Here is a 25389-nt window from a genome sequence, read left to right as displayed (position 1 = left end):
ATATATATATATATATATATATATATATATATAACATTTTGAGTAGATACTAAACCATTAATTTGTTAATTTAAAATAATAATCTGAAGGTCTCATTTAATAATGTTACTGTCTGCCTGGATACTGAACTATGCGCCAATATACTGCTTTAATTAATAAATAATTAATTACTTTCTGTTCCGTCGCTCGCCAAACAAAATAAATATTTAAAAAAAAGTATTGCTATATAAAATTATCAGAATGTTTTTTAAAGTCGGTTTTTCTAGGAATTGAATATTTGTTCACCGGAAAAAATTAAACTCAAGACTACAATTAATTATGTTAACACTGTTCTTATTTCGAAAATAGTTTAGATTTTGTCTGAAAATGTGGGTTACTTTTTAAAAAAAATTGCTTTATAGTGCTCTGGAATATTTTAGAACCTAAATCTCCATTATGTAGTGTGTTGTGAAGCAGTAAGACGATAGACTCGCATTCCAAGATTCGGGTTGAAAAACCTGCCTGGCCTTCATGATTTCCTGTTTTTTGTAGTTCTCTGAAAATCACCCCAGGCAAATGTTTCAATGATTTCTATACGCCATGGCCGATTTCTCTGCTCCCGCCCCCCAAATTATCTTGCTGACATGATAATATAAAGCTTTATTAAGAATGTTTAAAAAAATGTATCGAGTCTTTCAGTACACACTAGACATGTATAATACCTAAGCTCGGTAAACCACAAAATTCATGTTCTTATGTTGCAAATACACTTATAATACGAAACTCTGATACAAAATTTAACGTAGAATTCTTTGAATAATGCCGAGCGTGATAAATGTATGCAAATTGTGTTTCTAACTACATTTTTTGACGCGCATCACACGTAGTTTCCCCAATAGCCTCTAGAATTAATTTCGGGGCATCTCTGTCGACTACTGAATTACTTTATTAGCAAACTGATAATTTAAACTATAAAATGAAACTGCTCTGATAAAAGTGAAAAAAAACTAGAATACTAAAATCCGGCTTTGAACCTGGGTTTTAACAATGCATGTGATGAAAACACTGCCCATCTTGTTAAAATTAATTTAAAAGTTCATACTTTAAAGTTTTCCTTTGGCTTTGTGAACTTTGGTTAAATACCACATACCCAGCTGTTACACACAAAAAAAATTCTATACATTCAGGCAGATTTTTAAAGAACGTAATTTATCTTTTTTTAAAGCCTGAAACGAATAAACGAATTAGTTGTCAATGTTGGGATTTGTTTAAAAATGCCACACACATATATATGTTTAAATAATAGATTCTTTTTGTTTTTAATAAAAAATCTGCAGTTTTATTCTGAGCTTGATGAAATTTTCCACATGTGACCTTCAGAACAAGATGAAGGTAAATGTCTACATGAGATTTCGGTTAACTACCATCACAATTTTTGCCACCTCATAAATAAGAATGTTGGTACTTATTGATGGGAATTTGCACACATGACGTTCAAAATGAGAAGAACGCCAATGTCTTCCTGATATTTCGAATACAAAATTTCCCCTATCCCCAGTGTGTAAAGTCCTGGCAACCCTGGATGCTTAAGCTAGAAACCACGTATGTTCGTTATGGGTGTAAAGTATGTTCCATTCAAGGTCTTCATTTTATTTCTACGTTTAACAGTGTTAAACTTTCAGACATTTGGAGTGGTCGAAATTCATAAAAAAAAATATAGAGTGCATACTTGTCACATAGTCAGCAGGCAAAGTAGAATTTTTGTCATTTTTAAGCATTATGGATAAGGATAAAGAATTTGAATAAACAAAACAAATGGAAAAAAAATAACTGAAAATTTTTGTGTTTAAAGGTAATACTGGTGCGTAATATTTTTAAAATCTTTTATAAATTTTATTTTATTTTACATTTTAAATCATTAAAATTCTTATGTTTTCAAAATACCAGGCAAAATTAAATATTATGTTTAGTAAATTAGACCTTATCACATAACACCCAGTAAAATTGACTTAACACTTTAAAAATTCTTTTTTTTACTCAAACTTAATTCTCGTTATCCCTACTGCACCAAAAATGTTTAAAAAAAAACAAGGGCAAATTTGTCAGCTAATTATGCAAAATGTATGCGATGCGATGCGATACGTATTATTTTGATTTTGTGAGAGCTCAGCCAATCAAAAAAAAGGCGGCAAGTTCAACCGTGTGGAACTATGCAAACACCAAATAACATATTTGTAACGGGACGTACACACCTTCATGTCTGGTCTGTTTGGCTCGTTGGTTGGAGTGTCCAGCATGAGTGAATCGAGTGATCCGTGTTGTTTCAAGCATGCGTGAATCTAGTGATCCGTGTTGTTTCAAGCATGCGTGAATCGAGTTATTCGTGTTGTTTCAAGCATGCGTGAATCGAGTGATCCGATGTTGTTTCAAGCATGCGTGAATCGAGTGATGCGATGTTGTTTCAAGCATGCGTGAATCGAGTGATCCGATGTTGTTTCAAGCATGCGTGAATCGAGTGATCCGATGTTGTTTCAAGCATGCGTGAATCGAGTGATCCGTGTTGTTTCAAGCATGCGTGAATCGAGTGATCCGATGTTGTTTCAAGCATGCGTGAATCGAGTGATCCGTGTTGTTTCAAGCATGCGTGAATCGAGTGATCCGATGTTGTTTCAAGCATGCGTGAATCGAGTGATCCGATGTTGTTTCAAGCATGCGTGAATCGAGTGATGCGATGTTGTTTCAAGCATGCGTGAATCGAGTGATCCGATGTTGTTTCAAGCATGCGTGAATCGAGTGATCCGTGTTGTTTCAAGCATGCGTGAATCGAGTGATCCGATGTTGTTTCAAGCATGCGTGAATCGAGTGATCCGATGTTGTTTCAAGCATGCGTGAATCGAGTGATCCGATGTTGTTTCAAGCATGCGTGAATCGAGTGATCCGTGTTGTTTCAAGCATGCGTGAATCGAGTGATCCGATGTTGTTTCAAGCATGCGTGAATAGAGTGATCCGTGTTGTTTCAAGCATGCGTGAATCGAGTGATCCGTGTTGTTTCAAGCATGCGTGAATCGAGTGATCCGTGTTGTTTCAAGCATGCGTGAATCGAGTGATCCGTGTTGTTTCAAGCATGCGTGAATCGAGTGATCCGTGTTGTTTCAAGCATGCGTGAATCGAGTGATCCGTGTTGTTTCAAGCATGCGTGAATCGAGTGATCCGTGTTTTGTTGCAGTTCAACTTCGTGGGGAAGCTGCTGGGTCCGAAGGGCAACTCCCTGAAGAGGCTTCAGGAGGACACCATGACCAAGATGGCGATCCTGGGGAAAGGATCGATGAGGGACAAGCACAAGGTGAGCCCCGAGGTCATCCTCAAAAGGTTTGGATCATGATTCACCTTCTTGCTTTTTCAAAATATATTTCGATCCCGCTTGCTTCCGTGCTATTTTTTTTGGGTCCACGTGGCATATGACTTAGCTCTGGCTACTTGTTGAAGTCAACTCTTGTTTGAACAATGTTTTTGTCGCCCGCGTGAAATAAAAAGTTGTTTCCTAGTGGCGCTTGCGGTAAATAAGGTTCGCAACGAGGTACAGAAGGCCTTGACATGCAAAAATTCGGATGAATAGTTTAAAAATTAGAAATATGCCAAAAATATGGAAAGAATTCCTAGATGGCAAGTCCAAATTATCCTTAAGACTCGGTTTCTCGTTTCTTGTTATCTCACGAGTCTAATTTTTTTTCCCGCAGATTCAAGAATTTTTGTGAAGAAATGTTTTGAAAATAAGGACTAAAGAGGTACATTTTCAGCTGAGGAAACTAAGTAAATGACTACGGAGCACCCACACATACACAGTTGGGATTTCAGATCCCCCTAAATAGGCCTGACCTTTCAGGCGGAACTGTGTGTGTGTGTGTGGCTGCCGACATACATAACGTTGGTACCAGCGGGGGGCAACTCAAAAAGCACATGTACCCAAGTAGTGTTTAAAATCGACACGTTAGATACCGCTAATATAGCTAGCTGGTTCCTGTGTAAATAATCAGAGAGCTTTAATAACTATAAATAAATATTAATGGAAATGTTAATTAGGGAAAATAAGTGTACGAGTTAAATAGTAGTGAAACATAAATTATATTGTGTATCAGTTGTCTATCATCTTCAAGCTTGTATACGAGATCTCCGTGTATTCTCTTCAACGTGGCAGGCAAAATTGTGTTTCTTTCATAAATATTATAATTTTCTGACACTACACTCTAAGCATCAGCATAAGCTAGCGATTAAGAATGTAATTTTATTATACATGAAATGAAAGCTTGAAATGTGTGAATTATTATACACTAGGCGCGAGCCAAATGTCTGGCATGTGATGCTAACTACCAGCGGATACTTCAACTAAGGTAAATGAGGCTAAGTGTACGCACAGCAGGTGAGGCTATGAGTACGCGCGTACTCTTACCCGCACATTGTGCGTACTCTTATCCCATATTGTCCGTGAGTATTTCTTTAGTGGTACACTAAAAAATGTGGTTTTTACTTTGGGGATCTGGAAGATACAGTTACGTATGGGTAAATACAAAAGAAAAACAGACCGCAAGCTGGAGTTCACTAACGAAAACCTAGAAGAAGCTAAGAGACGACTAGAAAATGGTGAAAGTAAAAGGCAGGTTGCAATAGCACTGGGAACAAATTAGTGTACACTGAGGAAAAGGTTTAAAGCAGTAAGTAGGCCTATTCAGTTTTATCGTTAAATACATAGGCCTATGATATTGTTAAATCAAGGTACAATAAAATATATCCAAGCTTGAAATCAATTCTCGTAAGTAGAGTTTTGCCTTTAACTGAAATAAATTGCCTGATTGAGGCCCTAGGTTTCATGAACAGTACAGTGGCTAAAACATTTTGTGCAACATTCCAAGCCTACTGAAAAATACCCAGTTTTGTTAATTCTGGATAATCACTAGAGACCGGAAAAATTCGCGGATTCAATGACCTCTAGGATAGCCTCAATTATCCTCTGCATTTCTCAAGTAAACACGCGTGTTCATTGGGTACTAAATTGTGAGGTCGTCTCCACTGAGTAGGTTGTGATTCGACGCTTCTTTGGTCGATAGTCTCTCATTGGCCCAGAGAGCTCCAGTTATACTGCGAGCCAATAGCAGAACCAGCAGAATTGTACACATGTTTGAATTTCAGCCTACCACGAAATGAATCCGCGAATTTTTCCGGTCTCTAATAATCACGCATCTCATTGCACACTTCAAGGTGTTCTTTTCTGCAGATATTATCACATCACTCTACTTTCCCTTCCTCCATATGCGAGTCACATGTTGCAACCACTCTACAAAGGATTATTTGGGCCTCTTAAAACTGCTTACAGTACATAAGCTGACCAGTTTATGGTAGACAATCCAGGGAAATGTATAACATAAATGTAAGTTGCTTGATTATTCAGGGCTGCATACTCAAGAACAGCTACACTTGAGAAGGCTAAAAACGTTTTCCGCTCAACTGGAATACATACATTCAACCCAAAAGTTTTCGCTCCATCACAACTTACTGCCAGTGAACAAAAAAAAATAAATGAACAGACTTTCCAGCAGGAGATCGCAAACAATGCTTCCATTGAACCTTTACAAGTGACAACTCTAACAGTTGCTTCCGATGAAGAACATATTAACCAGCAGGTGGTTAATAATTATTTCTCATGACGATGCCAGTTTCAAACTTACCAAATAGGCCTACCCCTATGACTACAACACAACTTACTGTTGCGCAACGTCATCCATTGCCTAAAGGAATAGTTGTAAAAACATGAAAAACCACTTCAAAATAATATGAAATTTCATCTGCTTCGCCTTTTAAAAATACACTTGTTAAAAAGTTAAATAATACAGTAGATGAAGAAAAGGCGAAAAGAGATAGAATGGAGAGGAAGAAAGCATTAAAGAAAAAAGTGGATTTTTCTAGACCATCAAAGTCTTTTAGTTCTATTTCAAGAAAAAGACCCTCATCTCAAGTTCTTCCTGCTTCTAAAGTATCACTTTCTTCTCAACTGTCAATCAATCATCCAGGTTGTAAGGAGATGTATGAAGAACGGATTGCTAAAGACTGGATTCAGTGTGACGCTTGCTCGGAGTGGTGGCATGAAGATTGCACAAGTTATGAAGGAATAAGTATGTTTGTTTGTGACTACTTTTAGTGCGTACTCTTTCCCGATGCTTTGCATACTCTTACCCGAACCTGAGTCTAAGAGTACGCATTTACATTGTTTTATTTAAATTGATATATAAAAATTAGGACACTTTCATTATATTACTGCTTGGTGTTAAACTGTTTTTGAATATGCAGAGAATAGTTCACAATGTGCACATATCGCAAAATTATAGTAGTTTATTATATATATCTACAAACAGTTTAAGTGCGTACTCTTACCCGACTTTACCCTATTTGAAATCTAACCTATCGCAAAAATTTCAGGTCTCTACAAATAACAGATAACTTCTTGCTTCAATGTTTGGCACAAAACACAAAACTCTCAATTCTTACATAGTATTTACTGTGCAAATCGGACAACATATGACAGGTACGAGGAATAGCGTATAGAGGTGGGAGTAAGATTTAACTAATATTTAAAACCCAATTCCTCTAAATTAATAACTAGGTACCGGAAAGATTCGCGGGTTCAATAACCTGTGGGATGAACTCCATAGTTCTACGTACACTCGGTCAAATGTCATCCACTCATTGGCTGCCGTCTTGTGAGACGTTCCAACGTAGCAGCCTGTGATTCGATAAAGCTTTGGTCGGGTGTTTTTTATTGGCGAGAGTCATCCAGGTGTTTTGTAAGCCAATAGCAGAGGCAGCACTGAGGTATAACTATTTGTATTTTAGCCTATCGCGAAATGAATTCGCGAATTTTCTCGGTCTCTATTAATAACATTTGCTCCCAATAATTTTGTGTGTTTTTTTACACACTGTGATGATCAGATATTTACCAGATATTATGTTTTATTGGTCAAAAGCCCCGCAAGTATTAATTACGAAATTACATACACGTGGTTCAGATTGAATCTTAAAGCAAACAACGCACTTGCTCGCGTTGATTACGTTGTTAATTAGGTCCTGGACGTAATTATCTTTAGGTGTTTATTGCTTCAATATGGTGCTTTCGGAACGTAGTGGTATAAGTCAAGAATTTTGTAGTTTCGCAATAACAAGTAATATTAAAGGTCATGCATATTTCGCGAAAATATTTCTAGAGTAGCTTAAAGTTAACACACTGTAGCATCGCCTGTGTTTCGTGAATGGGTGAGTTTCGTTTAGTTACATGTCGGTTGTTACAACGCCAATCACAGTGATTCAGTGTGGAAGCAAACGCGTCCTGAGTGGCTTAGTCAAATAGGGCAACCACTTCTCTCTCAGACGGCCGCCAATCACAAGGGAGAAACCGCTGGTGTGGGTATACCTTGTTGCAGTCCAGTAGGCATTAATTTTTTTTTCGCAAAAAATATCCGTTTCATATAATAATTTAACACTTCAGTGGAAAAATATAAAGTTATTACTAGAGACCGGAAAAATTCGCGGGTTCAATGAACTTCAGGATAGACTCCGATATCCTCTACACACTCGGGAAAATGCCAACTATACATTGGCTGCTGACTTGTGAGTCGTCTCGACTGGGTGGCCTGTGATTCGACACTTCTATGAGTGAAGGTCTCTAATTGGCCCTCAGTCCTCCAGATTAACAGTGAACCAATGGCAGAAGCTTCACTAAGGTATAATTATTTGAATTTTAGCATAACACGAAATGAACCCGCGAATTTTTCAGGTCTCTAGTTATAAAAAAGATGAAAGTTTTTTTTTTTCTGGAGCTTCTCATATGTTGGCGTTACTGCTTTCATAAAAGGAGCGCAGACAGTAATTTTAAATTTGCTAATGTTAGGGTCTAGAAAATTTCGCGGTTTCGATGACCTTCAGAGTAGACTACACAGTCGTATACTCGGGCAAATACCGTCAGTTGATTGGCTGCTGTTTTGAGAGTCGCCTCAACTGGTTTTGCCTGTGATTCGACACTTCTTTAATTGAGAGTTTTCCAGCGGCAAAAAAAAATGTAAACGTATTTGGATTCTAGTCTATCGCGAAATGAATCCTCTAATTTTTCCCGTGTCTAACGATTGTGCACGAGAGTGTCAGTTGTGGAATAAAAATATTGTCACTACATCAACTAACATCTAGAGGCCATGCACTTTTCGCGAAAATATTCCCAAACCAGCTGCGTGTCAAAGCTTTGTAGCATTGTGTGTGTTTCGTGGTTGGTTGGGTTCATTTCAGGTACGTGTGTACTGTCAGCGCACAAATTACAGCCAACAAGTTTGTTTTGTATGAGGGGGGGGGGGGGGGGGGAGCGGGATGGAACAAACGAGCCCTTAATGGTCCGGCCAAATATGGCCGTGGTTTCTCTTGCAAACGGCCGCCGATTGTAGGGGTATAATAGCTAGCACAGGCAAACCTAACGCAGCTTAATGAACTGTCAAAATTTTCTTGCGACAAATACACGACCCCACTAATGTCTTGTTGCGTCGGGAAAGTCAACATTCAAACTCAACATTGGAAGTGTTACTTTTGGCAGTTTTTCGATCAAGATTTATCGCTTTCGCTGTGAAAAAAAAATTCGTTCTAAGCATTCTTGTGATAAATTTAAACTTAAATTTATTTCAAGTTTTAAATTCTATATTTTCGTACAAAGTGGACTGATATAAATTTTAAAAAAAGATAAAATCAGCGAAAGTATTTTACATTGATATGTGTAGAATAATATAAAATAAATAATTGATTATAGTAATTACATTAGATTTTTTTTTACATATAAGAAGTCTTATTCTCTGGGGATGTGAATCAATTTCGAACGTTTTCACGCTCAACGGAGAAAGTGCTCAATGTTTTTTTTTTTTTTTTAAATACAAGCCGTGAATGGAGTCATACAAATTTTTACTCCCATAAGGTGTATTATTGGGCGGTTACTCATACAGCCGCTGCTGCCGCGCAGCCGCATCATTAATATTCCGCTCGGAGACTTCGACCCAGTTCGTCGATCCTAATCACCATGCTGATGGCGTGAGTGACAGCCACCCGCGCTGGTCGTCACGTAGTTTGAAGAGCGGAAGCACCCCCCCCCCCCCCCATCGTGGTGGGGTCGAGAGAGGGCAAGCCCGCAGCGAATAAATTTCATCTACGTGACGTTGTCTGGGTGACATCCCAAAAAATTACTAGGTCCAGTGTGTGCTCGCAGGAGAGATTTGGAATAATTACATTCCACTGATGGTCCAAACTGCAAAAAAAAATTGTAAACTTTAAATACACTTATAATTTTACCTTGCCTTATTTATTCCTAAAGGAATAAAAGTCAATTAAAAAAAAACAATTTAAAAAAAATGGTTGTCTGTAAAGTCAGTTTACGGACGATAGTTTAACGTGAAAACGTCATAACCAAACATTGATGAAATGATTGCATACTTTGGTGAATAAAACTGAATCATTTGTATTGAATTATAACTATTTTGTATGGATACAAAGAAGGAGTGAAATGAAATCTACAATTTAATTGATAAATCTAATTTTTTTTGCACTCATTAATTCAAATACGTTTATTACTTTAACGAAGAGATTATTTTTAACTATAACTTTTATACATGTTTGCTATTTAACTTCTTCCAATCTGTGTCATTCTGTTAAGGATAGGACGATGATAGGAAAAGTAGGAAACGAATTGGAGTGTTTCAAGTTTAATGTGCCTCGAAAAAGTCAAATCGATGGTTGTTCCAATCGAGTGGAAGAGAGATAGATGCGGCGCAAGCGTACAATGAGCGTAACGGGACACAGCGTAACGGGACAATGTGCATAACTGGACACTTTTCCGTGCGTGCAGCCGGCGTTCGTCGATTTATTAGACGTTGTCACGTAAAAAAGACGTGAGAGATTCTTTACGTACTCCCCAATGATGTGTAACATCAGATGCAGACCGAAATTTTAAAACTATATAATGGAACGGCTCCAATAAAAGTGAAAATAAAAGACTTGAAAAAATACTAAATCCTGGCTTTGGATTGGATTTTCGACAAAGAATATTATTAAAACACTGCCCGTCGTGTTATAATTCACTAAACTGTTAATACTGTAAAAGTTTCTCTTTGGTTTGGTGAACTTACAAATGATACGTCATGTTACCGGCGTTTAGTGGGTCATTTATTAACCTCGCTAAAACTATTTTATGCCTGTGTGCAGAAAGTAGTTCAAAAAATTACAGTCGTACCAAAATATATACATTCAAATGTTTAGCCGTGTTGCATGGCAGTTATATCAACCATCCAGGTTTCTCCACCAGCTATATTGTATGTGAGACTCTGCAACAAACAGTTGGAGGGAATGTTTTGGTGTAAAAGAATAGTAACGTAATAATGTGATCATATTAGTGTAAGTAGCACAGCAAACTGAAAGCTTTCGATGATCCAACGTTAAAAAAAAAAAACGAAAGGATATACTTCGTAGCGCGAGCGAGGATCGTGAATTTATTTCGTTAAGGTAAACATTGCAGGGGTATAGAGGTTTGGTCCCTTAGGAGAGAGAAAAAAATGTAGCTGGCCGTAACTTGTTTTTTTTTCGGATGTAGAGGTGGTAACAATGCGTTTCGCGGTTCACGGTGGACAAAGTGAAGCGAGCGTGTTTCAATTACCGCTGAGTGTATTGTGTCGGTGCGTAAAAGGGCTTAACCCCGTTCTCTGTATCTGATTCCCCTCACGTCTCTCGTCTCTCGGGTTGTTCAGGGACTGCTATGCAACTAGGTCGGGATTGCGCCGATCCGCAGCTTAATGCTGCGGGTCGGTTCACCGTTTCACCTTTACGGCCATGTTTCAAAACATGTTTAGTAGTCACATACATACCAGTGCTAAAAACGAACTCCAATAAAATGATAAAGTAAATAATTAAAAACTGCATTTACTATTTTTTTTTCTTTGTGAGGTACTTTCGGTTCAGTAATTGTTGAAATTATTATTTTTAAAAATCAGGATATTAGAATTTTTTGAAGTACTTAGATTTAAACATCGTTGGACAAGTTATTTCATTTATATGTTTGGGAATTTTAAACTCAATCTGCCTGAAATACAATCAAATGATTTTGCATTGATTTAATGTTACTTGGTTCTAAAATAATTGTTTCCTTAAGAAGGATTAGGACCCGCCATCTTCAATTCTTCCATTTTTTTGCTATCATTCTAATTTTGGACATTTTTCATGTCAATGCATCAATCGTATCTCCCAGACATGCTATAACTGGTTGTTCCACATATTTTCTAACAGGCTGTAGTCTTTAAGCGGCGTAACTACGGGCGACTACTGCTGTCATGATAATCACAACAGTTCACAAGTGCTCACTTCGACAAGTAACCCAAGCTAAGTCCTATGCCATTTCGCATGGGAAAAAAAATTAGCGCAGAATATTTATTGCAAGCGGTATCGAAACATAATTGTAATTTGCATAATGGCGAGGCATATTCTCCCTTAAAAGTATGCTATAGTCTTATTTCGAAAAAACAAAACTTTGTTGTCTTTTTATTGTAATTATTTGAATACTATCGTATAAACCTACTGTGACAAACCTTTGTTTTCGCAAAATAAAAGCTAATATACTTTGAAGTATCAATAAATTTCCTATTACAATGCTCATAATATAAAAAAAAAATGTTTAACATCGAAATATTTGCATTTAAATTTCAGGTAACTGAAAAGTTACTATTTGAAAATAGTAATAAAGCAATATCATATTAAATATAGATCTAATACTTAACATCTGGTTGAAACCACATCCGTATAAACAGTGGTTTTCCTGGCTTATCAGCAATCTTAAAGGGTGGTTGACAACAGAAGGCCTGGTGTTACGACACAGCCGAGCTGTGATTGGTCACTGCAGATGGACACACAGGAAAAAAATAAAATTATTCTGTACTTTTTCAAAAGATTCATTTGGAAACCAGCTGCTGAGAAATAGTTTGTATTACTATAAGAAATATATTGTAACTTTGTACAACACATGACTATGTTTATTTTTTCATGTATGCGATACATTTTTGTAAAGAAAATCGAAGCATAATTACTAGAAACTGCAAAAATTCGCGGATTCAATGACCTCCAGGTTAGACCCCACGATCCTGTGCATACTCGGGCAAACTTCACCTGTTCATTGGCTACTGACTTGTGAGGCGTCTCAATTGGGGGACTCGTGATTCGATACTGCTTTGACTGAGGGTCTATAATTGGCCCACAGTCCACCATATTAACAGTGAACCAATATCAGAAGTTGCATCAAAGTATAATTATTTGCATTTTAGCATATCGCGAAATGAATCCGCGAATTTTTCCGGTCTCTAATAATTACATATTTTAATGAATGTTTATTTCAAGCCAATTATTGTTTAGTCACGGAAAAGAAAATCGAATATTCCACACTTTTGACTATATTTTGTTTTAATTAAGTCATATTGTTGGAAATTCGGTTATCATTTCCGTGATTTAAAAAAAATGATTCTTGAAAGAATCATGAATTAAAATATAAAATTATCAACCAATTTTTGAATTAAATAATTAGTATAATCTAGAATATCGTATCTCATGTACGAAAAAATAACAATAGCTATGTGTTGTATAAATTGTGTAGTATCATACACTATTTCTTGGCAACTGGTTTCCAAAGTAATCTTTTGTAAACGTACAGAACCTTTTTTTTTTCTGTGTGAGACGGATTCTTTATAAACTTTTTCAAATTGTTACCGCATAATCACTGCGAGAGAAAAAAAAATCGGGGCACTCGTTTGGAATTAAAATACTGTCACAATTACCTTTGTAGTAACACGCGGGTGACATACCAACAAAACCGCCTATACAGTTCTGGTCAAAATTTTCAAATTTTCATCATTGACGGGAGATGTGCGCCTAACCAAATTTCATCTCGCCCCCACATCACGCCACTCAGCGTTCGACCTGGAACGCGTTGTTTTTACGTTAAGTGACAGCGAACTGCCAGCGTGGGTCACTGTCCAATCAGGGAATTTTTTTTTGCGGGGGTTGGCTGCTCACCTTCAGTTGAACGTGGCACGAAAACTATTTAGCTGTTCGGTTGACAGGAGACCACAGAGCGCCTGTGGCATTGCTGTTGACGGAGCATCATTATCATCTCTTTTTTTTTTAACGTTATCCTCTGACCCCGAAGCTATCGTAGCTGTCGAACAATAATTTCACGCATTGGTTGATTGTGGACAAGTTCAATTTACTAACGTCTGTGTTCATTTTGTGATATTTAAATATATTCACGATGACCAGGGGGAAAAAACTTTTCTCTGAAAAAAAAAATTCTAAAGGCCCATCAAACTGACAAATTTATTTGTTTATTGTCCGACTTTACGGGTGGCGAAGCTAAGGCTATGCACCTTTTCTTACACTTTATCATATTTATCATTTACATACCTCCACATTAGCTTTGCATAGCTGTATAAATAAAAATGTAAATGTCCGTTCGCTCAAAATTTTAAATCTCAGAAAGTTCTTCACTGATTGTTTTGAAATCGTGAAACAACGTTGCATTCGAATACGCGCGAGTTTTTGTATACCTATGTAACATCTGTGACATGTAAAAGATAGATAAAAATGGTTAAGTAAAACATAGATCTTTAATATTTTCATTATTATAGATTGACATATAAATATATAAAGAGATATGTATAAATAAGGTATATAGAGAAGAGATATATAGGTGGATATATAGAGCGCTATAGATGTAAACATAGAGAGATAGAGAATTAGGGAGAGGGATAGAATGATTATTTGTGTATGTGTAACAACTTCAAACTAATTACCAAAAAAAAAAAAAAGATTGAGGCATTGCAACGCATCATGGGCATCAGCTACTTAAAAATGAAATAATTAAGTAAAGCAGGATAATAATTGATGTAAATAAAACTTGAAAGTTAACTAAATATACAAAGATGAAATGTAAACAGAAAACCAAATTCAAATAATTAGAAATTGGCGTACGCACATGCTGAACTGTAACTAAAGGTCAAAAACCATTATTAGAATATGAATGAATGTGCGAGTTCTGGCTTTTGTCTGAGGGACTTGGGCCGACTAGATCCTCTAAGGGCTAAGATCCTCGTGAGGTGCTAGGGAGGTCAATGACCGACTGGCCTTACGTCATGGCGGCCATCTTGGACGATGACGTCACCGTTACACTTTTCGTCACTGTCTCCATAAAATTTCAAGGTCAGTCCATCCAAGATGGCCGGCGTGACGTCACAATACAATCCAATATGACACCTCAGATAAATGGAAAGGTTATCACTGTAGAGACCTGCAAAATTCGCGGTTTCGATGGCCTTCAGGATAGACTGCGCATAACCCTGTACACCCGGGCAAATAACGCAAGTTCATTGGCTGCCGACTTGTAAGTCGTCTCAACTGGCTTGTCTGTGATTCGATCCTTCTTTGGTTGAGGGTTTATAACTGGTTGAGATTCGTCCAGATGAACAGTAAGCCAAAAGCAAAATTATCTAAGAGGTATATGTGTTTGAATTCTAGCCTATCACCGAATGAATCCGTGAATTATGCAGGTCTCTAATTATCAGCTATGGCCTACTGAAATAAATAAAATTTTAAATAACAGAATTCAAACACAGATCTTCCTGAGAACAGATCCAGTTTGTTACCACAAAGACACCCTAGCTTTATTTTAATTAGCATTGATGTTGATTAATCTGTAGTAAAGATCCTGTGATTCATCCTAAGCTACGTGTTTTCTTCGGCGATTTACCAAGGTATGCTCCGGAGGGAAATTTTCTTCAACTTAAAAAATGCCTCAACCAGGTTGGGAATCGAACGCAGGACCGCTGACCAGTTAATCAGGCACGAAGCTTCAAAACTTGTCTTCATTTGCACGTACTTGAACTCTTTAAGCATTTTAGCATAGGTATTTCTTATCAAGGTCAGGTATTAATAAATCGTAAAAAAAAAACTTCTATGCAGAGTAAGTAAGTACCAAAGTATGTTTCCAAAGGAACAGCATGGGATGTTAGCATTAAAGATTTGCACTACAACGAATATGGCAACAAACAAAAACAAAAACAGTATTACCATAAGGAATATTAAATAATTTCAACTTTGTTGTCAAGGTTTTAATGTAATGAGCTTATTTATTTAGCTTCAGTCAGGTTTCGGAAATTGTTTACGTTGTAGACGGGAGCTGGGTAGCTTAACCTGCAGCAATTATTAATTTTATTTTTACCGCTGCTTCTTTTCCGCATTATCTTCAACACGAGGGAGTTTTTTTTTATTGCATGCAGACCCTTTTTTTTTATCTTTTCGTTTGATGTTCCTTTCCCAGCGTCACTTCATCATTTTCGCGCACGCGAGCTTCAATGCAGCCTTCCTTGTTTCGGGGTGGCTTTTATTTTTTTTTTGTCGCGACGGATGGGAGGGTTGGTGTTTCCAGCCGGCTTGGCATCGCTGTTAAGCCATCCGCGACCAACCTCCGTCTTCTTCTTCCACTGTTCCTTCCCTCCTTCTCTTCCTCGTTACTTCTCTCTCTCTATCTCTGTCTCTCTCCTCTCCTCTCGGACGCATCGAACAGACAGCGTGATTTGCAACAGTGCCTTGTTTGTTTGCGCCCCACTCACTGCCAGGGACGTAACTACACCAGTTTCCACCTGGGACAAGAACTCATCTTGGCTACCCCCCCCCCCCCCAACTTTTTTTTTTAAACCAACCAAACCAAAACCTTTTCCGACAACACCTCATATCGCCAACCACACATTAATATCACTATTGCAAAAAAAAATTATTATTATTCAATTAGATGGTAAATACATATATTTATTTCCAGTCGTTTCGTCTTTAATACATCGCAAGTTGGATAGTAGTACGCGGAAAATACGATTTTTTTAAATATTTCACGATATACGTTGTATGTATGTAGCTTTCAGTACGAATAATTCAGAGTTCCTCTGCCCTCCAACTTGTTGTTTTTGTTTTCTAGCACAACGCTATTGAAGTAAATTATATGCAGTAAGAATTGCTTTGCTAGTTAAGCGCCCCCCCCCCCCCCCCCAACGTAGCGCCCGGGGCACAAACCCCTCCCCCCCCCCCTCCCAAATTTACGTCCCTTCTTGCTGCAATAGCAAGCGGCGATAGTGTGGTTAGCTCGTACCAGCGGGTGGCAACACAAATATCCCGTTTTGTACAAAAGCAGTGTTTAAAATCGACACGGTAGATAGCGCTGCTGTAGTTGGCTAGTTTTTTTTGTAAATTCCTAGGTAGCGTTTACAATTATAAGTAGTTATTAATGGAAATGTTTATGCCGGAATTAAATATACGAATTCCATTATAAATAATAGTAAAAAAAAATTTAATATTAATGCTTGAAAATGTGTTGCTTTTTCTCAACAATGTGTTAGAGTCTGATCGTTTCTCTAATAACTGAAGATAATTAAATTAGCAAGTATAAAATATTTCACAATGTAAAAAAATTACTTTTTATATAACAAAAACAAACCTTGTATCGAGCATCCTGGTAATAAACAAGTATTGAGGCTTTTTTTTTTGTTTTTTATACTCTACTGTGCGAGACCGATAGTTATCTAGTGCCTCCGTTCTTGGTTTTAAAAAAAAGTCAATCGATTTTCATTTACAATACCTACATTCTATCACTTTCGATAACGTTAATTGGTGGATTCATGGATGGCAGTGACATCGGCGATTGTATGCGGGTACCTACAGAAAAATAAAATAAACATTGAGTTTCCGGTCTTTCAGATGCATTGTCGTCGGCTGGGATACTATGTATTTACTCGCGCGAGCGCTGAAACACAATGCGAGGCTTCGCGCTGTCGGAGTGAAAGGGAACGCATCCACCAAAAACCACCTCTCTCCGGTCGCCGCTGCCGCCCTAACGCCCTAACGCCCTAACGCCCTAACGCCCTAACGCCCGCAGAATGGCGGCACCGCCGGACGAAACAAGACGCAAGCTTTATTTACGGCCCCGTTTTCGAAAGAGCGACGGCGAATATTCGCGAGCTTATCCCGGGAGCGAATTTTAATCACCCCCCCCCCCTCCCCCGTCGGCGATCCACGTCGAAAAAGAAAAAATCCCCACCTGGAAGCATTGAACAAATGCGCAGTCACCGCGACATGTGCTGATCCGGAGGCTGAGCGAGGCGAGTCGATGTTTGATGAGAGATCGATTGTCCGCCCGAAGTCGATAGTTACCCCGTGGCCTTTGTCCTCGAACACAATAGCGGCGAAATGCATGTTTCGAGCGGTGGTTTTGAACGCACTCCATCCTGCGTCGAAACCGCTGGGCTTAAACCGAGGAGGGAGGTTTATGAGTATGCTTAGTCGTGGCAAACTGCGCGATGGTGAAATATATTTACTAGGTCCCACACTTAAGCTTCTGTCTTACACGCCTTGATGGATTTTTTAAATTTTTTTTGTCATTACTTTTATCCAAAGGCCATTTCTAAAAAATTATAACTCGATACCTCCTTTGCATTTTATGCGCAGCCGCAGTTAATTTTCAACAGAATTTCACATGGTGTACCTAATATCGCACGTGTAAAAAAGGCGCGCAAGACTGCGTAATTTTTGACACTTACACGTATTAAACCTAAGATATAAAACTACGTGTTTGTGTGTTGAACATATTTGTGGCAAAAAATGGAAGGAGGGCATAGAGTTAAAATTTTATAAATAGCTCTGAAATAAAAGTAACAAGAAAAAACAAAAAAAAAATCACCAAGGCGTATGAAACATATTTAAGACCTAAAACGACCCGAAAGTGGACAATCGGTGCTTTGTAGATAAAAATGTGAGCAAGTTTCTCAGTACTGGTCAGTGATATGTAAACATTTAACCTCGGCAACAAGCTAATTCATGTGTTCTCATCTCAAGTTGTTCGTGTGGCAAATTAACTAATAATACGAAACACGGGAACGAAATTAAACTTTTAACTCTTTAAAATTATGCCGAGCGTAATGAAACAACTAAGAAATTAAATATATGCTTTTTTTAAATTAAAATTTTCTACATGCGAACCACAGTCATACTTTCTGTGCCCGTCGCTAGGATTCATTGCCTGAATCAGCATGAAACAGACAACAATTTTAACTATTATAAACGGCAAATAATAAAAGCGAAAAAGACTTGAAAAATCATAACCCCGGCTTTAGACCTTGTTTTCGAAAATGAATTCTGTTAAAATACTGCCCATCCTGTTAAAGTGTACTAAAAAGTTAATACTTTAAAGTTTCCGCATACTTTAGAAATTATAATTCTATTATATTACTAACATATTAATATAAAACATTTTAAAACACACATTAGAACACTAAGTATGTGTTTATATTTTTTTTGTTTAAACAAATTAAATCATTCTGTAAATACTTCCTACCAAAAACATTAAACGTATTGTGCTGATTCAACATTATTGTTACATGATATATTAATATGTTATTAAAAAAGTAAAAAATTCAATTGATAAGATTTGAAATGTGACAACAAAATTGCCCTTGAATTTTAAAAACGTTTGCTCTACCGTTATGCTACCAAACCATTGGAATTTGTAAGGAAGATATGTAGTATTATCAGTGTAATGCCAGTTTTCTTAAGTACCTATTTCCAAACTCGCAATTACTTTTTACTTTGACAATACATTTCAGGGTAGTTACACTGTCATAGTTTCATTTGTCTCCAAACGTTTAAGATATTACCTATACGGTTACACATTTCCGTTATTGTGACTTCCATCCCATTCACGAAACTACTCATCCAAATGTCGTATACAAAGAGCTAAGATGTTTACAATGAGTTTCCTTCATTTACTCGTTTCTATCATGCACACCTTTTTATAAAACGCACCCGTTAAAATATTTGGTTTTTAAATGTATATTCAAGCAAATGAGTCGTTTTAGAACGAAAAACAAAAAAAAAAAAATTAGTTCCACGCCTGACGTATGTATGTGTTCCGTATTACTCCTCCATACTCCAAATTATTTATTTTTCATTGAGGACGGCACAAGCTTTCCGTTTAGATCAGGTTTTACAACGAAATTTGGTTGTCTGTAATGTCGGTTTATGGACGATAGTTTAACGTGACGTCATAACACAACATTGATGAAATGATTGCATACTTTTATGAATAAAATTGAATCATATTTATTGAATAATCACTATTTTGTATGGATACAAAGAAGGAGTGAAATGAAATCTACAATTTAATTAATAAATTTACTTTTATTTTCACTCATTAATTCAAATATGTTTATTACTTTAACGAACAGATTATTTTAACTATAAATTTTATACAAGTTTTCTATTTAACTTCTTCCAATCTGTGTTATTCTGTTAAGGATAGGACAATGATAGGAAAAGTAGGAAACGAATGGGAGTGTTTCAAGTTTAATGTTCCTCGAAAAAAGTCAAATCGATGGTTGTTCCAATCGAGTAGGAGAGAGATAGATGCGGCGCAAGCGTAAAATGAGCGTAACGGGACACCGCGTAACGGGACAATGTGCGTAACGGGTTACTTTATCGTGCGTGCAGCCGGCGTTGATCGATTTATTAGACGTTGTCACGTCAAAAACAAAATAATAATAATAATAACAACAATAAGTTCCACGCCTGACGTAAGTGTTCCGCATTACAAACCCATACACCAATTTATTTATTTTTTTTTTCTCAAGAGGCGGCACAAGCTTTTCGTTTTGATCACGTGAGAGAGCAGCGGTCGCTTTTCGATTCTTTTCCGTAGTTTTTCCCTAACCAACACAGTACAACTACCCCCACCCCCTTCCACAAAACTCTTGTACGGTGCGAGCGGCATGTTATTACCGCTGCCTCACTGCCATTGTCCGCGGGAGGAAAAGAAGCGAGAAGCCCGTCCGATTCAATCACCGGACAAAACTTCCGATTCCGCGGCAGACAAAAGAAGAAGGCAGGAGAGCGGGAAACTCAGCGGAAAATGTGTTTCTCGCGGCAGGAAAAAATTGTTCTTTTTTTTTTCTTGGAGAAGGGAAGGAGGGGAATTTTTTAGAAGATGAGTTTCAAGAAGGGCGGGTCAGGATGGACTCCCCCCCCCCCCCAAAACCCCACCACAAGCCAACGCTTGAGAAAGAAATAGTGTTGGAGAATTCCCTCTCTCGATGCGATTCCGGTAACGGACGTAGTTGCGTTCTCTTCCTACCCCCCCTCCCCAAACTTCCCCCCTCACGAAACGGCCGTAAATTCGGGACGAAGACGGTCGGAAGACAAAAGGGGGGGATATTCAACACGTGGGGAAGGAAAAAAAAACCGGGACAAGATCGTCGGCGTGTGAAGAGGTTGTGGAGGGAGTGTGCTAAGAGACAAACACAGGATGTGACTCCTAGTCGCTTGAGTATGCTCGAGCGCATCTCTGAAACCTTTTTTCTTCTCAATATGACGTTGAAAAACAAAATTTCCGAACGTTATTAATTAAATAACTTTTTCACACTCTGTTTTATGACAAAGTTAACAGAGTAAATAAAAAATAACTACCATCAATTAAGGCGGAAGTAAATAAAATTGCTCTTTCTTTTTATAATGTCGTGGTTTTCTTCATGATTTTTAAATATCATCACCATATCATCATGTGTTCATCTCATCAGCATCTCATAATCATCACCTCTATCATCATATCATTATCTCATCATCATCTGATCCTCCTTCATCATCATAATTATCATCATCTTCAACTGTTTGCAGCCGGACCGGGTCTTTAATTACATATCTGCTCTTCCGACTTCCTCCCTAGTCTTCTTTGGGGCCTGCTTCGTGTGTACTCCAACTCCGTCATTTTCCTAGGTAGCCTCTGTTTTCCCAGTTTTCTTCCACATGAACACACCATCTCATTCTTGCTTTTTCCATGGTCACATTCAAGACCTTTCCTTTTTCTCTCGCTCTCATTCCTGATACTGTCTCACCTCGTATCTGCCAGCATACTTCAGATAAACTACACACCTATTGCCCCGATATTCCCTTCATCTCTCTTGTCTAAAGTCCAAGTCTCTGCTCCATAAATGACTATGAGCGCGTAGTCAGTATTGTACGACACTCGTTTGCATTTTAATGGAAACTCCTTCTTGCATACCAAATCTCTCACACACCTGTGGAATGTCTCTCCTGCTTGCCCTCTTCTTAGTATTTTTTTTTCTGGCTTTTCCCTCCCCTTCCTTAAATACCAACACTTCCTAGATACTTACGCATGTTTAAGAAGGAGTGTTTAATCAAGCATTGTAGCAGAATACATGGTGAAATGATAAACAGAAAAAAAAAAGATTTTCTCTTACAAGAGATGCCTTTGGAAACCAGTTGCCAAGAAATAGTTTGTTATACTACAAGGAAGATATTATAACTCTGTACAGTGGTTAGTTTTGCATATATTAAATACTTTTAGAGATAATACTAAGTAATTCGGATGTAAATTGGCGCATAATTTTATATTTTAAATAATGATTCGTTCCAGCATAATGTTTTTTCAAACTTGAAAAACAATAATCAAACATACACAAATTAAACTTATTTTGTTCAATAATGCTTATTTATATGTGCAGTTAATACAGGAAAGCTATTCAGGGAATGGTTTACAAATAAATTTAACTATTGGAGATACTGGGAAAACTCAAAAACATAAATTCCCGGGTAAGGATCCGAACCGAGTATTACTGCGACCACCATTTATCGAGATTAATTTTAAATAATATCTAATGAAAATCATAAATATGTTGAATGTTGATTCTAATTTAATAACTTTATTTAACTATTTATTAAATTATAATGTTATAATTTATAATGCAAATAAATTATACATTTAGGAACTTAAACACAATTATATAAGCCTAAACACACATGTAAACTTTTTTTAAACCAATCCTATCGCCAATATTTACAGTAAATAAATGTTTTTTTTTATTATATGTACCATTATTCAATATCAATCACTTAAGTACAAGATTAAAAAAACACATGCATATCGTATTTATTTTTATGTGGAATTATTTTGTGTGAAAATTTCTTGGCATAATGCACGCGCGTCGTAAAAATTCATTATCAGAAGTTTGTTGAGGAAGGGGGAGTAGGGGAACTAAAGACAAAAAAAAAGATGAAACACAAGAGGGGAAGAGAGAGAGAGAGAGAGAGAGAGAGAGAGAGAGAGAGAGAGAGAGAGAGAGAGAGAGAGAGAGTTGCAGGCGCGCGCGCGCTCCAAGTCTTCATCAAAATAGGGAGCGTTCGCTTGAAGCACAAATGTTTTTTTTTTTTGGAAATGTCTGCAATCTCACGTGAACGTGTACGTCCCCAATTCCACGCACGAGTTAAGAAAAAGTGTTGTGAGTCCAGCATTGTGGCGAAACACGGGGGTGGGAATCGTGTAAAAAAAAAAGGATGCATGTTTGGTGTGGGGGGGGGGGGGAGGGGTTGAAACTCGCGCTAATGTTTAGTTGATGGTCGGCCGAGTCGCGGGGAGAGTCTTCGTTGTTAATTTCGGCGTCACACGGGCTGCCGGCGGAACACAAAATTGAGTAATAAACCGCCTGTTGATACCAAGCGCGAAACTTCTCTCCACGGGCTATTAACCTCGTTAGTTCACTCCGGTGAGCACACGCCGTGTTGCTTGGGCGGGAGAGGTGGGAGGGAGGCGAAGGTCGAGGCATATTGTTCACGTCACACGCACACGAAAAAAAAAGACACGCGTTCGTGTGCCACCGCGGTTAATTTAAACCATGCACGGGAAAAATTATACTCTGCTTTTAGTACACGAAAAAAGAAATTCTATGAGATTACTAAAGATTACTATGCAAACCAGTGGCCGAGAAATAGTACAGCAAATGGCTATGGTTATTTTCGCACGTATGAAAAACAATTTGTTTTCTTCAAAATAATACTAAGTATTTGCTATGAAATGAAATTGGCCACATAGTTTTGTATTTTCATTAATGTTTCATTCAAGCATGAAATTTATTTTTCAAAACCCATGGAAATGGATAATCGAATATTCAACAAATTTTGACATTATTTCATTATTTTTTTGTATCGTGCTTCTATGTGCGCGATTAATATTGGAAATATATTCAGGCAACGGTTTACAAATGACTGTAACTACGGGAGGTACTAGTAAAACTCGAAGCATATCCAAAGATTATCCAAAGATTTATGTTTTATCTATTCTATTTTCATGCCTCAAACGGTTCCGAGGTTTTCTCTGTGTGCTCCCGTTTCCGTCATTGCTCCATTCTCACCTAATCGTCTCTAAAGCCCCCCCCCCCCCCCCCACACACACACACACGACAGACCGAATTGTCAGTTCGGACTTATCGGTCGGAACTGAACAGTCGGAACTGCCGTGTGTGAGCAAGGACTTTGGACTGATCAGTCGGAACAGATGGACTAACCAACTGATGGCTTGTCCATCAAATCGGACTTTGGGTCCGAGACCCCTCAGTCCGAACTGCCGTTCACTAGGCCAAACTGTCAGTCCATCAGCTGAGTGTCGTGGCAGACATCGTTGTTTATACTCTTTGGTTACTTTATTTATTTTTTTCATTTCATTATTAAAAGTGCAACTGCAATTGCAACATCCAAAGTTTATACCATATTCTACGATGAAACGATACATCCAACAGCAGCATCAACCACAAGACTGATCGTGTGTAAGGAAGGCTCCAATTCAGTCCAAACCGACAGTTCGGACTGTTCGTTCCGAACTGAGTACCTGGACTGATGACGTGTGCAGAGGGCCTCAATTCAGTCCAAACTGGGAGCTGGACTGATGGTGTGTGTGTGTGTGTGGGAGGGGTCCTTTAATGTGCGTGTCCCATGCAGTATTAACTACGCACATTAATAAGCATGATACAACAAAATAAATTCAAATTGTTGAATATTCGATTATATTTTCCATGGTTTTATAAAAAAATATATATATGCTTGAACGAAACATTAATTAAAATATAAAATTATGCGCATAGTTGCATACTAATTACTTCGTATTATCTCGGAAATGAATATTTAATATGTGCAAACGTAAGCATAGCCATGTGTTGTACAAAGTTACAATGTATTTCTTGTAGTGTTACAAACTGTACCATGGCAGCGGGTCTCCAATGTATAATCATTTTTGTAAAAGCACAGAAAATATATATTTCTGTGTAGGGAAATATAAGGAGGAGAAAAGAAGGAAACGAGGGGATACAGCTCGGAATAAGGCCACTGGGATGCACTTATACTCAAGGATTGCGCGCCTTGCTTTCCCGCTAACTCTCTTACTCTCTTTCCTCCTCCATTTCTTTTCCTTCCTCGAAAAAAGGATTTGGGGTGAAAAAGGGGGGGGGGCAAAATTTCAATATCTGGGATCCCATCCCACCTACTTTTTTTCCTCCTTTTCAACCCCCCCCCCCCCCCCCCTCTTCAAAGCCAGTTCACCACCTATCTAGTGCGAGCAGGGGTAAAATGATTTGGCAACACAGAACCACTTCGTAAAAAAAAAAAAAAAAAAAAAGCAAATGTGAGTGAGTCTCTCAGTTCTCGCCAGAGATGAGTAACATCTAACCTCGGTAACGAGCAAATTCATGTGTTTACATGTTGCAAATACACTTATAATACTAAATTAACGTAGAATTCTTTAACATGATTTTCCGAGCGTGAAAAAAGTATAGAAATTATGCTTTTAATTAAATTACTAGACGCAAATCACACGTAGTTTTCACACCCGTTGCTAGATTTACCTGCCGGAGCAGCTACGGTAACTATCGAATCGTTTTATTGGCCGAAAATATAGTGACTCTTCATGAATATTTAGTTTAAATAAGTTAATGTAAGCAGACATCCACTAAGATCGTGGTGGTAAATGATTCCGAAAATTACTAAGTCAAGTTGTGTTACTCAAATTTTTTGCGCATTACGTGTAGCTGTAGCTTCTCCTCAGTCCACACCAACTTGTCGAAGCCAGCCACTGTGAGTGTGCTGGCGAGGAACATTAGGGAAGCCACAGTATCATTTATTGTTCATTACACACGATGGCGCAGAGAAACATGCGGTGACATTGCACATTCATAACTTTTAAATAATTAATTCGGCATGAAATAAAACACCGTGACGAGATAACGGACATATAACCAATGCGGCATTTCTACTCCCCTACCCCTCCTTTTTTTCCCCTCATATCCTGCTGTGTTCGTTAACCACGATTCAAATTTGTCCAACTTCGGGGTGAAGGGAGTAGGGAGTTTGTGACATCATGTAAATATTATTTTTAAAAAAAAAAACTCACTCGAAAGTCTAAACCGCTACGCGAACCACTGCGCACACGGCCAT

General features: G+C 37.8%; 1 protein-coding gene across 1 annotated transcript in view; it reads left to right on the top strand.

Moving 5' to 3' along the window:
* The window catches only part of LOC134539633 (KH domain-containing, RNA-binding, signal transduction-associated protein 2), a 184160-nt gene that overhangs the window by 95504 nt on the left and 63267 nt on the right, over nt 1-25389 (top strand). The window contains exon 3 of the mRNA XM_063381819.1: nt 3206-3322. Coding sequence (XP_063237889.1) covers nt 3206-3322 — 117 coding nt within the window. The remainder of the gene's footprint in view (nt 1-3205; nt 3323-25389) is intronic.

This window comes from Bacillus rossius, chromosome 15 (assembly GCF_032445375.1).
Source record: "Bacillus rossius redtenbacheri isolate Brsri chromosome 15, Brsri_v3, whole genome shotgun sequence".
NCBI lineage: Eukaryota > Metazoa > Arthropoda > Insecta > Phasmatodea > Bacillidae > Bacillus > Bacillus rossius.
Note: the sequence above shows the minus strand (reverse complement) of the source record. Positions and strands in the feature narration are given on the sequence as shown.